The following is a 17,811-nucleotide window of genomic DNA, read 5'->3' on the forward strand; positions in this document are numbered from 1 at the left end:
ATTTATCTGATCCTGCACATAAATAAAAAATAAAGCAACTTTGAAGGAAAATATTTCAGATTTTAGAGCACAAAACAACCAGAATTTATCAGCAGAGTGTAATTCGATCAGTTTCACAAGCTGCTAAAAATGATGTCCGGGAACAAAATCTTTTCTTAATTGCACAAACAGCAAGTACATCAAAATGAACACCTTATAAAGGTAAGAAAGGTTTAAACATCCAGTAAATAAACTATGGTGCTATAGATAAGTATTTCCATCATCGCTCCTCAGCTATAAAGGTGAAAAAGTGTTGAATTCAAGCCTAAAAGGCCAGTAAAGAAACATTATTTTGCCAGTAGGTGACACCATTAAGCCAGGAAACGTCTGTTCTCAAACTGAAACCTTCCTCGCAGCCAAACCAAAAGATAAAACGCCTGTGATGTAATCAGCAGGACGACTCCAAGCGATTGTAAAGATTATTATTCATTATTGTGTCAGTTACATCTGAAGGCTGTTGTAGAGGGAGATGCTCTCTGTTCTATTTATGTCCAAAAGAAAGAGGTCAATGATGCTCATTGATCGCTCGGCATTTAAAGAGACAGTTGACTCAACAGTTTTGTAACACGGGGAAGAAAGAAACTCTCCTTGATACTTACATTAGTAGTCTCTCCTGGATACTTACATTTGATAATGTAAGTAAACAACTTATTAACGTGCAACATGCAGGGACTTTTGGCTACCAGCTAACTGAGCAGTTTTTAATTTCTGGCATTGAGCTGGAAGGTTTTTCAAATCAGGAGAAGTCGAATAGTTTGTAATCGGAGCTGATTTCAGAACACCTTCCTAATCTCGTCCCATATGTCGAAGACCAGCCCATCATAAGTCATCAGAACTAGCAGAAAACTTAGCACATTAGCGCTGCAACAATTAATCACCAACTATTTTGATAATAGATGAATCCGCCTGAGTGATTTTTGAGTACAAAAAGTCAAAAATTCTCTGATTCCAGCTTCTTAAATGTGAATAGTTTCTAGTTTCTTCCCTCTTGTCTGACAGTAAACTGAACTTCTTTGAATTGTGGACAGAACAACAGATTCTAGACCCAACAACTCAATTAATCACAAAAATCATCATCAGAATAATCAACAATGAGGTTTTTGATTAGTTGCAGCTCTCGGGCTTACTACTTCTGAGTCTGGTGGAGATCTCTCCTGCAGGAGATGTTGTCATTGAAGCTTTTGAACACTAGGTGGCACATTTGCACCTCAAACTCTTCAGTGTGTTAAAATCCTGGTTTTGAATCCCTTAAACTTAACATAAGACTCAGTATTTTATCAGCTCCTTACCCACAAATGCACAAGAATCCACAGATCTTATTTTGAAACGTTTAATCTAGAACTATTACCACAAACTCAAACTAATTACGTCCACCAGTTGTCGTTTTATGCGTAGAAAGTCTGTGACTGATTGATGACAGTACTGCATGAAGACCTGGTGTTAAAAGAAAACTTGCAGCTATTTCACAGACTTATCGACATGCAGATATACGACAAAGCAGCTGAGCTGTTTTTGATGTCGGGCAAGTTGTTTGTTCCAGGTGGTCGAGGTTACATATGTCAGGACTAATAACCAAGACCAATCCATCATGAATCATAAAAAATAAATGATTTTTTTTAGACCCAGTGTAAAAGATCATCTTTGTTAGAGTTGCACCAACTAGTCACCAACTTTTGTGATAATTTATTGATTGGTTGAGTCATTTTTCATGAGAAGAAGTCCAATATTCTCTGATTCCAGCTTCTTAAATATGAATATTTTCTGCTTTCTTTCTGACAGTAAACTGAATTCCTTAGAGTTGTGCACAAAACAAGACATTTAAGGACGTCATCTCGAAACACCATTTTCTGACATATTCTTGAATATAATCATTCGTTGCAGCTCTAATCTTGATCTAACAACCAGGTTCTTTCTGGTTCTGAGTCTGGTGGAGATCTTTCCTGCAGGGATGTTGTCGTTGAAGGTTTTGAACACTGGGTGGCACATGTGCACCTCGTGTCAGAGCGACTGTTGCAGATGCTGTTTTTTTTGTGGAAGTGCTTATTCAGTTATGTGTGACAAAATGAGCTGTGACACCCTCCATCACGACGACGTGAGGCGACTCGTGTCATATTAAATCGGTTTTTCAGCCGAAAAAAATGCAAATGACATGTTTATTCAGAGGGTCATTTACAGTGAATATATTTCCCAATGATACATAAGGTAAAAATAAGTACATAAAACATTTTCTATTGACAGATAAAGACTTTGGAATGTCGGGCTGAGTTTCCGCCCCACCTTTTGACACATTTACAAGAATACCAGGTGAAAGAAAACGTTCAAATTCAGGAATCTGTGTGCTGTGACCGTCTGACAGGAAACTGAAAGCTTGGAGCTACTTGAAAAGAGCTTGTGGGTGAAACTGAACGTCACATCTCGCCTCCTGCCGTCTTTACATTCAGTTGATATCTGCAAAATTCTATCCACACAGAGTCACGTAAAGGATATAAGACATCCAACATACATATATAAACAAGAGAACAAGAGCTAAGTGTCAGTACAAAAAGTGTATTCCTTTGGTAGAAAACATTTATCTCAGGAAGAAGAAGAAAAAAAACTAAAATGTGCTTCGATATAAAGAAGTGTATCTTCTCACATCCAAGTTATGGGACTTAAAACATTCATCTCATATCAGGAGTGCTGCATATTCATTCATGTTGGCATCTCATGAGCCCCCAGAGAGCAGAGCAGGCTTTTGTTTGTTCTGGCAACTTCTGATTACAGCATGAAGGTTGGTCATTCACAGGTCGATCTGTACAGTACTTTGGTTCATTTCTTCTTTCTTTTTTTTTGATCACCAAGTCATTTAAGAGTGCTGCAGAAGGAGGAGGAGGAGGAGGAGGAGGAGGAGGAAGGATACTGCGCGTAATGCGTCCAGGTGTAAACTATGTGCCCATAGAGTAACAGGAGAGACTAAATGAAGCTGTGACACGTCAAAAGAAGATCAATACAAAAAAAAATTGTCTTTAAATCTCTCTCCAGACTTGTCTTGTGCATGAAATGAGGGGGGGCGAAGATTACCGCCGCACACGCTAGTAATTTACAGTGCAACTCAAACTTCATTCAGCTTCTCTTCTTTTTTTTTTTTTTTAGAAGATTTTCAGCCTCTTCCCCACAGATCTGCCTCCCTTTGCCATCCTCTGGCTCGCCTGGTCTTTAGACAGCGGGCAGTACTTGATGGTGTGCGCATTGTCTCCGTTGGCACTGCAGAGGGGGCAGGTGTATGCCCGGAGGATGGGGCACAGGACCCTCCCGTCCGCTGTCTTCAGGATGTGGGTGCCGTAAACTTCCTCCGGCGCGCCGTTATTCCGACAGAAGACGCACACCTTCGGCTCGGGTTTTCCTCTCTGAGTCTGTTTGCGCCTCCTGTCCATGGAGAGCAGGTCGAGCCCGGCGAAGCTTCCCCTGTAGGACTGTGAATCTCTGTCCGCCAGCTGCGAATCACCCGCAAGTTGCTCGTACGGCCTGAGGAGCGAGATGCGCTCCTTCAGGTCGTAGATGGAGATCGGCGGGGAGCCAGGAGCCGCGCAGCAGCACTCCAAGTGTCCGTCGCCGTCCCTGCCGTGCCCAATTACGCAGGAGCAAACCGGGGAGTCATCCTCCAAGCCCAGGGTCGCTTTCAGGGACTCGGTGATAGAGTTGGGGCTGCAGGACGGGCTCTTGTTCTTGGCGACAAGTGTCGACAGGCCGAGGTAGTCGTTCCAAAAATTAAAGGTGTAATCATAAGGAGAACGCGCTTCCAGGTAGCCGCGCTCTAAAAAATCCATCCTGGAGTTTGGAGCTGCAGAGTTTTAAAATCCGCAGGAGTGAAAAGGCGGTTCGGGTGTCAGCATTGGGTTGTCTGTGGAGGTGCTCGGCTCTCTTCTCTGGCTCGGTCCGGTGTGCAGCGCAGCTCAACATGTAGGCGCAGATAAATTCCCCAGAATAAGAACCGAGAGGGGGGCGTGGCCTGTTTGAACTTGATTATCCGTGTGTGGAGGCAGAGGAGGGTCCACGGAGCGGAGCAGGAGTCACTGAGCTGGGAAAATCACTTCCCCTCCCACAATATTATCACTGAGAGACTATCTCTTTGTGCCACAGCGGAATTATTTATCCTGTCGGCTTGGAGACTAATTTGCTTCCTCCTTCTCATAATTATTTATCAGGCAGTTTGTGCTTGTGCATTTTTGAATTTAAAGAAGATTTGGAGAGAAATGGGCCCCAAATGTTTCTGGTTTGCGTCACCACCCGCTGTCTTGTCTTGGGAGCTGATTAAACCAATAACCGTGTTGGTGATATGAACTCAAACTGAATAATCGACTTAACTACAACATTAATTATCAAAACTATTTTGATAACTGGGCGACTGTTTGGGTACCATAAACTAAATTCTTTGTTGTTATTGACAAAACAAGACATTTTGGGACTGCTCAGAAGTATGGCTGTCACGGAATCAGATTCACAATAACGACATTATCATGATATTTATAGGAATTTGAAGCAGTCAAATCCATCTTTAACTTTGTTTACTGTGTGTTTTGTCTCTTGGGCAACGAAATTACACTCAAATTACAAATGTAGGTGGAGAGAGACTCTTCAACATTAGCAAAGATTGTCCAGAAAGAACCATTACACTCGATGACTTGTGGAAAGGCGACCAGACAAACTCATAAACAAAAGATGCACAAGACCAAACATCCTCTCTGGATTATATCACGATATCCCTGATTGATATTTTATAGAACAAACAACGAATCATCAAATCAATCGACAATGAAAATCATTTGTTCAGCCATAATTTTGACCCTTTTTTCATGGTTTGCTTGTTCTATTCTTTAATTTATAAGCAGGTCTTGAGAGGTTTTTAACTCTCAGAAGTAAGACGTGATACAAAGATCTGACGTTTTAATTCTGTCATGTGACCTTTAACATCATCCATCCGCCCTTCGTTGTCATGGTTCAGTCAACAGAACCACTGGTTGGGTTCAGGAGAAGAAAACACTACGTACGTCACATCCATTAAAGCAACATGATGTTGGCCACAGTTTCCGAGTGCAACACTGGTGTCGTAAACACAAATCCCAGGTCTGTAACGTCAGATGTGACGTAGGTGCAGTTAACATGTGTGTAACGTCCGTTCACTTCCAGACTCAAAGTTAAGTCAACATTGACATCGATCTCCTCGGTGAAAGTCCTGTTTTTTGTTTTGTTTTATTTGACACATCCCTCAACCTCAACCCTGAACTACTGGACTGGATTTCGCCGTATGTGTTGCACAAAACCAAAGAAAAGTCTGACGTCATGTTGTGTGTAGCCAGACTGAAGTGACCGAGCTGGAATAAAACACTAAAAATGAGAGAAAACGGTCTCGCAGAGGCCTCCGTGTTGAGTTAACAGACGATTCCTGGGTCAACAAAGACCCTCCGACACACGAAATGATGCCAGAAACCATCAAGATGAAGCATTTGGGCACATTAGCAGATCCCTTCCTGCACTGGTGAACCTATAGTGAGTCGTCTCCACGTGAAGCTGCAGTGTCCTCGCTGCACCTGCAACTGCTTCCCCTGAGTCCACGGCTTTGTGCTCGCAACCAGCCATCCTCATGCTCCATTGTCTCCTCTCTACAGTGGGCCGTTTAACTTCATTAATATGCATTAAAACAGAGAGAGAGAGAGAGAGAGTGTGTGTGTGTGTGTGTGTGTCGGTCAGAGCTCAGTAAGACAGACTCCAAAAAAGAAAAAAGAAAAAAAAAAGAGAGACCATGTTACTATTTTTGTCAGACGGTCGTGTGAAATATTAAGGACAGTCAAAGTTGAGGCAAAAGTCATTTGCATGTCTTATATTTTAAAATTGGAGCTCAGATCCAGTTTTGTCTTGTCGCGGTGCTGAGGGAGTTTATTGATGGAAAAAAAATCAATATCAGTCTTTCACTGAGTAACAGGGAGTCTCTGACAACAATTCAGTTCTGTCAGAAGATGGACACAAAAACCTATAAATCCATAGTTTTACATTCCTGCCTCTGGATTCAGTGTTGTTTGACTTCATCACATCTTTAAAAGTGTGTTTTAACGTCTTAATGTCTCGAGGAGAGTATTTATGATTCCTTTTACGACACATAAAGATGGCTAGCATTAACTAATGATAACAACGTTAGCGTTAGCTCGTTCACAAACCGGCGACCACTTCAGGTGCTTGAGACAAACTCGCCAGGTGTCGTAGGAAAATGTATTTCTACCTGTGTTTCTGGGAAAGTGCGATAATGATAAAATGAGAAACGCCTCGTGACCATCGACTGAATGCACATGTCATACTGTGAGCTGCAGCGATTAGTTGACTAATCAGTTAGTCATTGGGAAGAAAATGAGTTGCCAGCTGCTTGGCTAATCAATTCATCCTTTCAGTACGTTTCCTCGTTTCAGCTTCTTAAATGTGAGACCTCACGGCGTTTCTTCTTCACTTATGACAGTAAATGAAGACTGTTTGGCATTTTCGACTGTTAGTTGGACAAAAGAGGCAATTTGAAGAAGTCACTTTGAGAATTTTTCACAATTTCTGACATTTTATGGACTTAAAAACTCCATTAATTAATTGTTAAAGTAATCAGCAGATTGGATGTATCTCAAAAACTACAAAGAGTGATAACAAATGCTCTTTTGTACCACTGGATTCAAAATGACTCTCATTTGAATAATATGTCCTTTGATTCAGTGTAAATCTGATGTTCCACTCATTTTTTTATGCTTTTCTTTGAACATTTTTAAAAGAAAATCTGATTGGGTTCCAATTAACAGACAACATTTGTGGGGCTTTTCCTCAACATACTGGATATTGTCGTTATATTATATGAAGAATATTTGTATGATTGTGTACGCTGGAAATCTATAAAAATGCTAAAGTAAGAGACCTGTGTTCAGTGATGAAAGAGGATGAATTTGACTTTCAATCTTGCTGAAATCACCCTCGGAAAAACTGTGTCTGCTGTCTGAATGGCCCTGCGAACGCATCGGCCGCCGCTTTTACAGTTTCCTGGCGAAGTGTGGACGGCACAAAGCATAAAGAAAATCATGATAGTGAAACAGTTTCTTGTATGTGGGAATAAATTATCATCAGAATACACCACATGGTCCACTTTCAAGGTCACCTCCGGCTCCTGCGCGCACAAAGAAAATCATGAGAGAGCATTTAAAAGATGAATGGCTGCCAAATCACAATAGATAAATTGCATGGGGGCCAATCTGACATGTGGCTCTGCTGCTTCAGGGTGCCTATATGACTCTCAATGCAAAACGTGCTTGGCGGCAACAAAAGAAAGTATTGATAATGAATATAAAGTGCGTTCACTTTTGCATTTTGAAGAGTTTCATCTGGAGGACCGTCTTTGGAAAAAAAAAAAAAAGATTTCTGGCGTGATTGTTATAGGAGTCAAGGCGAGTTCGTCTGTAGAAGGTGACTCTAAAAGTGCTGTCGATGAGGCAAAGGGGATTTAAAACAGGTAAAATAATAGTTAAAGGATAATGAAATAGAAATAATGTGGTTACGGTGCAGCAATACACACAGTTTGTGTTTAAAACTTGAGTCTGATGATATTCTAGTTGTTCTTCCTGTTGGCAAATCCCACAAAAAGACCAAAAGTACCTGAATGTTTCTGCCAATAGGTTTTATGTGTGTCTCAAAGCCTGACATGTCTGGATACTTTTAACGAGACGTCGGACGTGTTTGTGGTGACAAAACCCGGTATTTTTTAGCCAAAGCGTGATCTCTTCACGCCGTTAACTAACTATCAGACGCAGACAAAACATAAAATTCCACCTGCAACTTAATGAAATGTTGATTTATGGTTTGCAGAAACAAAAAAAGTCCTTGCAATTGGATACTGAGAGTCTCTGTTGGAAACAGAATAACACCAGCTTTAATCTTAAGAATATATCCTTTCATTAAGTGGGAAAGTGTAATAATGTGATAATGCGCTACTTCTCCCTGTTCTTATTAGAATTGGCAACACAATTCTGACTGCTGCAGTCGTCTGGTGCAAATTAACACACACACTCTTTTTTATTAAATTAAAAAATGTAAGTCAACAGCTTCTCGCAAATGCTTGAGAATGAAATAATCAGTATCTCAAGAATTGTACACTTCAGAGTTAGCAAAAAAGCAACAAAGGGCTTAATGTACATTTAGTCATTTAAAAAGAGTTTGTGATAAGCTTCAGCTGGTAACAGGCCAAGATAACAATAAGGAGTTATTTCCTTCGCAGCCACACAGCAGCAACAAATCTCGCTTTGTTCCCACAATGTGTCCATTGTTTAATCTGTTTACTGCGCACAGGCTGTTACACAGTGCGAGCCACGTCTAGTAGAGTTTTCTTTTTCTTTCAGCTTCAGTTTGTGCAGCATCTCCGACTTCTGAAGGGTTAAAAAAAAATAAAAAGAAATGTTCATGCGTGAATTTGGTTTCAGAGCGTGATGATCGCACCCAGAGGCCTCCTAGGCAGCTCTGTCTGCCGAGCAGCCGAGGCTGAGACGGGCAGGCGCTGCTCCCCCATTCATCACTGTCAAGTTGAATAGAAAATTAACAAATCCCTTAATTAAAAGACCTCTCTAGACTCTGCTGTGCGCGTGTGCGTGTGTGCGTGTGTGTGTGTGTGTGTGTGTGTGTGTGTGTGTGTGTGTATGGCACGTGCCAGCTGCACTGCTGCATTGTGCAAGCCTCAACAGCCTGGCACAGGAAGACACCCACACAGCACTCCCTTCCATGCAAACATACACAGCCTCAGACACAAACAACAGCCTACCCGCTCCTCCACACACCCCTGCCATCCCCGTCGCTGCATTAATTGTACAAACCACATAATGCGGCCGGCCGGAGGAGCGCTTCATTCTGGCTCTCGGTACGTCCCCAGACACGGAGCAAAGGGGAGGGGGGGGCTTTGATCCTTGACCTCTGCCTCCTCTCTCTTGGGAGTTTAGGACCTCATCCCTAACGGTCCGTCCATCTGCACACACACCTTCTGCCGGCCCCCCCCCGACACCCCTCTCAGACCCGCGGCTCCTAGAGTCGACCCAACCCCAGACACGTGTCACTGTCACCAGCAGCAGTGGGGAATGCTAAACAAGCCAAGGTCAACCTGAAATTAGGGGGTTGTCTTTGGGCCTGTCAAGTGCTTTGTCACGACCACCGGCTCTCTGAATGCAGCAGCCCCACTATTACTTAGCTGCTAACTCCACCCCTTCCTCCTCACACCAGCTTATTCATGTGTTCACTCACGCACACATAAACACAGCCTCCTCTTGACATGGTGGAAGTGGTGGGACTGAAAGGAAAGAGGACCAGTGTCCCTCCGATCGTTGGAAACCATTTAAAACCAGTTTGTAGCCGGTTTATCATTTAAATAATTTCCCTGGTTCTGGCTTCTCCTGTTTTATATAATAATAAACTGGATATCTTTGTTTTTATCAGACAAAGCGAGCAATCTCAAGACTTCACCTCCGACGTCTTCTTTAAAATAGACACACTCCTATTTAATTTAATATCTAAGTTAATAGGAAACGTAAAGAAACCTTCAGGAGGACAGTGATTGCATATTGATCAGAGCTGCACTGATTCATCTAATAATCAATTTGTTGTCAGCTATCAAGTCATGAATCTACTACGAATTAATGTCTTGAGTCCATTTTAATAGGTTGTCTTGTTTGATAGAGCTACAACGATTAACAAATCAACTATTTTGACAATAGATCAATCGGTTTGAGTAATTTTTGGGGCAAAAGAGTCAAAATTCTCTGATTTCAGCTTCTTAAATGTGAATTTCTTTCTTTCCTCCTTTGAATATCTTTGAGTTTGGAAAGGTCAGTATGTGACTGGTTGGGAATGAGACTGAAAGAATCAACTTTCTTACCAATTAGACTTTTAGATAACAAAATTATTAGCTAATATTCATAAAACAGAGGAAAACTTGTGACTTCGTTATTGTTTTCAAATTGCTTGTTCTGTCTGAAGCCCAAAATATTCCATTTACACATATCACATTAGATAAATTAGAGCAACATACTCGTACTGTTTGGTTTGTCCATACTGAGCCACCGTGGAAACAGAGCAGACTCTCCCTCCGTAGTTATAAAAGGTTTGTTCGAAGGTTATGTGACTGCAATTGCGAATATTATGTAAAGTCTTTTGCCAGCAGATCCCCCTAAATCCTACACACAACACTTTTAATCCTTTTTCAACATGTGGCTGCTTCCCAAGATCAACAGTGCAATATTCAATTTGTTCCAACGGGTAGAAAAAAAAAACACACCCAACGAAAGAGTTAATTTGATACAATAACCCTAAAGTAATGTAGTACAAAACACCAACGCTGGGTCAAATGTATATGACACCACGGTGAATTTTTTAATGCAGCGTTTTTTAGTGTGTTGCAAAGAACCTTGTAATACTTTGTACTACTTTAGAAAAAAAGTCTGCGGTCTATAGATTGCATCTATTTATAAGTAGAAGTAAAAGTAAAAACTCTCTCCTGAGGCGAGTTGCTGTAACTAAACTTGCAGAGCGAGGAGAGCAGCGGAGGAGGAAGAGGAGGAGGAGGAGGAGGAGGAGGGAAGTTGCAGGCCCACGGATCAGAAACTTGTTTAACTCACCCAAATCTGCAGAGATTAGAGCGGGAAGTGGTCAAAGGGTTTAGAGTGTATCGGTACAATGGGGCCGAGAGGATTAGAGGTGGATTCACTGAGCCCCTGTGATGCCCTTCATCTCTGGGGGTCCACAGCCAGAGCACCTTTGTTGGGTTAACTAACGGCACTTCCCATGAACGCGGTGAACAGACCAATCCCTTTTTAATGATGCAGGGAAAATTCCATTGGCCCTGATTACCACAATGCTTTCGAGAGCCGCCATTGTCCCACACACCATGTCGAGCTTTTAAACTGTGCAGCCAGGCGAGTGCACTGCGAGGCGTTTGAAGTCTGCCTGACGTGTTTTTTTTTTCGCCCTCGGTGGAAATAACCTTTACTAAGACAATGCTGATATGGGGCATCTACTTTATGATTGGAGCGTAATGCTAACACCATCACTGCCGGGGCTTTAATTGCTGCTGTGGCCACCCATGTCTAAAATATATGCAGTAGTACGGGGTTTAATGGGTTGTAACACGGCGCTATAAAGAGGTTTATCTGAAAGGTAAAAGGTTCGGTTGTAACAGTTCATTCGTGAGAGGTCCCACTGCCGGCCTCGAGCTGACTGGTTTGCTGATAGCCCCATAATAGTAGAGTTATTTCTAGTGATCCGCGGAGAAAGTGAGGTTGTACTTACGCAAATCAGTGCTTTGAGCTAAATACTAATGTCAACACGCTAACAATGCTCACAATGACAAAGCTTAAACCCCTTATGTCCTGAAGAAAAACCCACTAACACCCACCAACATCTGGCTTTCGTCTTCAATAGGAAACATAACAATTTGCAATCAATCCCAGGTCGAATGACTCCGTAGTAGTCTGGAAAATCTATGAAATGTTGAGATTTTTCTCCCGGAAATTGAAATCTTTGGCTTGTTTGTGTCACTAGAGAAAAAAATAACTAATTCGCGGAGACGTTTGGATTCATCTCGTCTGACTCGCTGGGTGTAGACTGTCGGTATGAGCCGGTCATTCGCCAGTTTTATGCTTTCCGCGTTCTGCATGCTGCTGTTTTTAAAATCCCGGTCGCTTCGAGAGACAACAACAACTAACCTGGTCGCGAATGGTGCAAACTTTTAACAAGCTAGCGGCTGTATTTGGAAGGCGCGCTGACGCAAACAAGCCAAAGTGTTTTCCCAAATCGCAGAATAATAATAGGTGCAGCCAGATCTTTATTCAGTGCTGGCGCGGTGCTTGTGTCTGTGCAAGACTTCGCCATGAATGTTGCGCAGAAATCTCATGGCAATCCATCGTGTTCTGGACCGGAATGATGCACCAACACACTGGCAGACAAACACGATTTCCTTCCTACCTATGAATCCACCCTTTGATTAAACTGATTGAGTCTGATGTACTGTAAATATTATGCTCTGTTTACTCTGTGCTAAAATCCTCAGAGTACAGTCCTGTTTGCGCTCCGCTGCTAATATGCAGTAAACTCGGTGCTCTTCTACCTCACGGACCATTAGATCTCAGAGGCAGATGTGTCTTGTCTCGTATTAGCTCATGCTCGGCTGTCTCTTGTGATCTTTCAGCTATGCAGCTGCTGTCATGTCTGCATTCCCTCGTCTCGCGTTCATCTTCCAAAAACTGAATTACAAGGAAACTGCACACTTATGGGCAATAGATACAGCGTATTACAGGTCAAGTTCCCCGCACGGCTGGATGGCAATCACATTCTCAGTCGACACATGCGTTCCACGATATATCTACCTCCGAATCTAATGAAGCGTTCGTGCCAGGTGATTGTTGGGAACAGAGAAGAGAGGCTCAGAGACAGTTTTCGATTTCTCATCTCTGTTTATCAATGCAGTCCCGTTAAAGAAGCTTCCATTTGTGACTGTTTTGTGTTAAAATCAGTTTGTGCTGCACCTTGAATTATTCAGCGTTCAGCCACACAAAGCTGCTCTGCTCGGGTCACTTTGCAGGTCCAGATAGCTAATTACCTGCTCGGCTGCAGCGTGTGTACAACCCTGCAAGAATTACCTCAGTGTGTTCGAATGCAGGTGTGGTCCACCTCTACAACAGCACATCACGCTGTCTGCCCATGACATGTAGCTGCAGCGCAAGTTTGTGTACTTTGTTTCTCGTTTCCCTACGGTGTTACAGCAACACTCAACCTGTCGGCTGCTGTCAGTCAAACACACACACAGCGACACACCCCTCCAGTCGGCCGAGACGAAAAGAGGCATTTATGATATTTCCCCAAAGACCTTTTTTTTCTTCTTTTTAATGATAAGATACTATTAATAAAACATTACATAAACATGTTTAGGGCTATAAAAAGGGGGATGACTGCTTGTGATTGTCGGTGTGACTGAACAGATTAGATGTCATATGTCAAAGCTTGATATTTCGTCGATTTTGGAGGCCCCTTTAGTCAAAAGTGGTTGTGTTTGCACCATCAAAACCTCAAAATATAACGTCAGCAACAGACGTAACAGAAGAAAAATCTCCTTCTTCTTCTTTTTAACTGGCTAACTTCCTACTCACTGTGAAAACGTAAACGCAGGCTCTTCCTGTCTGTACACAGACCCGGTGGCAGGCGACAAGAAAAACTAAAAAAAGAAATAGATCACCTCCCACTCATGGTCTCTATTGCTTATGTAGCTCATATAGAGACTTTCATAAACATCTGAAAACTCCTTGTAGCAGCTTAACTCAACCTAACTCACATTTTTAAGGCAGCAAATGATCAAATGTGGTGTTTTCCTGCGTCGGGCAGCTCACCTGACACTATCAGGCTGAAACATCTTGCTGCTGTAAATTCCGCCCGTCTGTACACTTCAGGCGGGTTCAAACAATCACAAAGAGTGATTTGCTGCCATTAGCTGACCCACTATCCCATCTGCAGAACACACACACCAGTGGACCCATGTGCAAGTCGGGACAGGCCTGGCAGTGTAATGGCTGATACCACACAGGACCACAGATGGGTCCCCGCACAGTGGAGCCGGTGGCTGGCGCCGTGGCCTGGGCGCTGGCCAGATGGGCCACCCTGAGAGAGGCTGAGCCTGCCGGGCCCAAACAGGCTGATCTTATTACTGCGGGCCACGACTGGAGTCTGCTTACACACCCACACACACACACACACACACACACACACACACACACACACACACACCATCATCATCAGGGGAATCCACATTATTGTGCCTGACCGTCGCAGGCTGGTTTCACCCTGTTATGTGTCTGTTTTCACCTGTACGGCTTGTCAGATGTTTTCATCGGTGTTCAAACCAGAAAATTCCAGTTCTGTGTGGGTTGGTGACTGAATTCTGATCTGCAAATGGTGCCTTCTCAAGTTACCGATGATGGGGGAATGCTGAAACCAGCCACGTGTGAAATACAGGCCATTTTAGGACTAATACACAGATTTTCTTGTGCCATGACTTGGGATGGCTCAGTGTATTATCTCTTATCTGTAGTGTTATTTTACCATCTTTACTGTTACGCTGTGAGAAATCAGCCCTAGAAGGAAGCATCAGCGTCCTCCTCGACTGAGCTGCAATGTTAGGGGACCTTGGCTGGTGTAAATGTTCGGCCTGGATGATCTGGTTATATCAGCAAAGTAAGTTGCACCGTAGTCTCTGCTTTGTTTACATCTCGTGAGGTGTAGCAGTCCCATTGTGTAGCACTCGCTATCTTTTGTATTTTTTGGCTGAATTCAAAATCCCCTCTGGGCTGATTGCAGTGGATTCACATCCACGAGTAGATGCACAAGTTCGGTAGAAAGATAATAGTTTGTACGTGAAACTGCTCCCAGCAAAGTCTGTGGATCATCTTGAGTATTTTCTGGAAAGAGACATCGCCTTTGAAGTTTTCAGATGTATTTTTTGGGCGCTTTGTGCAACACAAGCCGTCTAGTTCCACAATATTGGAAAGAAGGTGGACATCTCTACAGCTGAAATATATAAACAGGTGAGGTATTTTTGTTTTTGGGGTGAAATGTTTAATGTTGTTTTTTTGTGTGTGTGTGCTGCCTCCTTCTAGTATGTTTGCAGCAAGAAACCTATACATTGTTAGCTGTGAATCACCTTTGGCCTATATTTAATATCTTATCAATATCATAATAATTTAACTGGAAACTTACACATGAATTCAACTCTTATACTCACCGTCTTTTTTTCAACATTGCTTTAAAAAAAACATAAATTCTACCACATAGCCACAGAAAAAACTTTGAAAATGAATTTCAGACATTCATATATGGACGAGAGCTGCTGAACATCCTCCGTAAGCTCTGTAAAACAGATCCCTCGATGGATAAAAGTTTCAAAAGCTGAATTTATTTTAGATCAAAGGTCTAAACAGCAGCGCTACATTCCTGTCAAAGTGGAGTATCGGAGGGGAACAAACACATCGTCCATATGGAGTCCTATCTGCTTTCACCTAATGGTTGAACTCCACGTGCGGGTCGTGTGCAGTTATTTGGTGTTTTCTGTGTTTCATCTGCTGGGCTGTTTTTCTGAATTTAATCACCGAATCAAGAAAGTAGATTAATACTGAGTCTTGTGATGCATAAAAAAGAATAAATTAATAAGTACAGACACTGAGAATGGCTGAATAAAATATAACACAAGCATTTTGATGATGGCGTTAGCAGCGTTGGCTCTATGGATGGCAGGGTCACGAGTCGGGATGAGCCCTGAAGCTCAGGCGATACTGTTACTTTTCCGTCAGCGGCACCATGAGGTTGTCATTTCTGGTTTTGAGTGACTGGCCAGTGGACTGTAATTTTGTGCATGCATTCATGATCACCTCAGGAAGAGTTTAGCGGAAATTAGCATGCTAACAGATTAAACTCAAACTCGTGTTGGTGTTCAAGACGTTAAATTCTGAGATGACTTCTACTTTGCAACAGCGTCTGTTAGCCACTGAGGCTAACGACTGAGCAAGCTGCGAGCAGGTGATGTAGGAAATGCAAAGAAAAATAAAAGATGAGGCTTTTTTGAATCAATATTTTGTTCAGACATGTTATATTATTACAAAGAATATCTCAATCTGACTGAATTTACAATATATTAACTTAACATCCACTGAAAAATGAACTTCCATGGCAACTGTAAACATACCTGGTTAGCATCATCATGTTAGCATTGTGATGGTGGACGTGTTCCTACTGTTATTATCAGTCACAGTGACCTTTTAATAAGAAATGTAAGTTATTATGTCCTGACATGAATCGTGACTTAACACATTAGAATTCAAGACCACTGATAAGCAAATGTACAGGGTATAATAATCATCGATTTTCAGACTGCGTTACGCCTTGAAAACAGTTTATCACTGCAACCTTACAAAGTGACGTGCAGAATGTAAACACAACCATTAAAAGAGGAGATTTTTAAACAGAAGCTTGCGATGCATGAAAAGACAAATGTGTAAGAAAAAAAAGCACAATAAGAAAAACTACCAAATAAAAGCATTTATTTCCTCCATGTCTTTTTTTTTCTGTATTCATCTAAAGAAAAATATTCATTTCGACAGGATGACAAGACGGTGTAAAATATATTTTAATCTGTTAAATTAAATGAAGCGGTCGTGTCTGAACTTGTAATTACAGCGTACAGAAGCTTGACTGGCCAATTTATGATTAAAAAATGTGAGCCGCTGTCTTCTTTTGCTCCAATTTTTGCAAATGCCAAATCGGCTGTATTGAGTTGTCATTCACTCCCGCCTTTAATTTTGCAGCCACCAATAATAATGATGGACTCATATCTGAGGAGCGGGGCTTAATGTAGCTGACTGCCAAAAAAAAAAGAAATGGATTCCCGTTGCTTTAGTGTCAGCCACAGTAATATAACCCGTCCTGGTTTTTGTCCTCAGACTGACAGCTCTGGAACAGGATGAATGAGAACCATCTCCCAAGGTCAAGGTCACGGTTTGGGCTGATTTCGGCTCGGAGGCCCTTTTCTTATTGTCTTCATTTGAAATTCACACAACATAAAGTCAGGTTTGACTGGCAGCATGAGGAGGACACGTGGGGGTTGTAATAAATGCACAGGAGCAGAGCAAAGATGGATGGATAGGTTTTCTTACTGAACGCTGATTTCCACATTTTGGGTGATTAAGTTTATTATTTGGCTCGCGGCTACATTAGCATGTGATTACCGCGGGTATCCTACGGAGGGAGGAAGCATGTTTAACTTTCCGTGAGAACAAAGGAGCATCGCGGTTGGTCACCTGAGTCTCGTCATGGACTGCGGGAAGAAGGAACAAAACAACATGGAAGCGTTCGGCGTGGTTGCGTTGGCCTGGGACTGTGTGTGTTCGTCTCCCTTCCTTTCTCCTTTCCTTTCTCTGTTTTTTTTCCCCCCCTTTTCTCTCTCCATCCCCTAGCAAACATTTTCTCCCCGACTCTTTTGTTTGCCAAGATCCGGGTTACCATGGCTACCAACTGGAGCTTTTTACGAGCACCTCATCCCTCATCTAAATATTCCTAGTTATCTATGGTAATGAAATGCACACACCATTATCTGGCTTAATGAAATACACTCCATTGTCTATGATTAGAAGGGAGAAAAGCTTTATTTCTCTGTCGTCTTGTGTCGCTGTGTTTCCCCTCCCGAGCCGAGATAACAACTGCAGCACCACTGTTGGAGCTGTGGGGCTCTTTCTCTTTCTGTTGTGAGCCTCAGACAATAAAGAAACAATGTCCAGTTGCTGTGAGCAGCCCTGCTATGCAGCTCATGTGTTACAGTTGCTGTTTGATTGCCCTAATTGGCGCGTCTGCTTCTGCTGGTGCTGCTGCTGCTGTGAGCTCAGCCTCCAAACTATTTTTTAAAAAAAAGAGACAGATTACGACAATAAAATCTTTACATATTCCCTCATTTCGACACGACTGCAACATAACAGAGGCTGCAGAGGAGCCTCGCTGAGGAAGCAGAAATAGAACATCATTATCTAACAGTGTCTGAATTCAGAGTGTTTTTCCTCTTTTGTGCGTGAGGGAAGGAAAAAAAGAAAAACAGACGGATCCACTCCCACCCGTACAGCACTGTTCATCTGTGCTGTGGTTTGAAATCCTCTTTTGAAACATCAGCAGCATCATAAAACAGATATACGGTAAAAAAAATGTGCATTT

General features: G+C 42.4%; 1 protein-coding gene and 1 long non-coding RNA gene across 4 annotated transcripts in view; one reads left to right on the forward strand and one right to left on the reverse strand.

Moving 5' to 3' along the window:
• LOC119034442 overlaps positions 1–17,811 on the forward strand; it is a 38,715-nt gene that overhangs the window by 7,981 nt on the left and 12,923 nt on the right. The window lies entirely within an intron of this gene.
• Positions 2,175–3,992, reverse strand: LOC119034440 (nanos homolog 1-like). The gene has a single exon (XM_037125448.1). It carries the CDS (start codon positions 3,843–3,845, stop codon positions 3,168–3,170), a length of 678 nt encoding a protein of 225 aa, XP_036981343.1. The 5' UTR covers positions 3,846–3,992; the 3' UTR covers positions 2,175–3,167.

This window comes from Acanthopagrus latus, chromosome 16 (assembly GCF_904848185.1).
Source record: "Acanthopagrus latus isolate v.2019 chromosome 16, fAcaLat1.1, whole genome shotgun sequence".
Lineage (NCBI taxonomy): Eukaryota > Metazoa > Chordata > Actinopteri > Spariformes > Sparidae > Acanthopagrus > Acanthopagrus latus.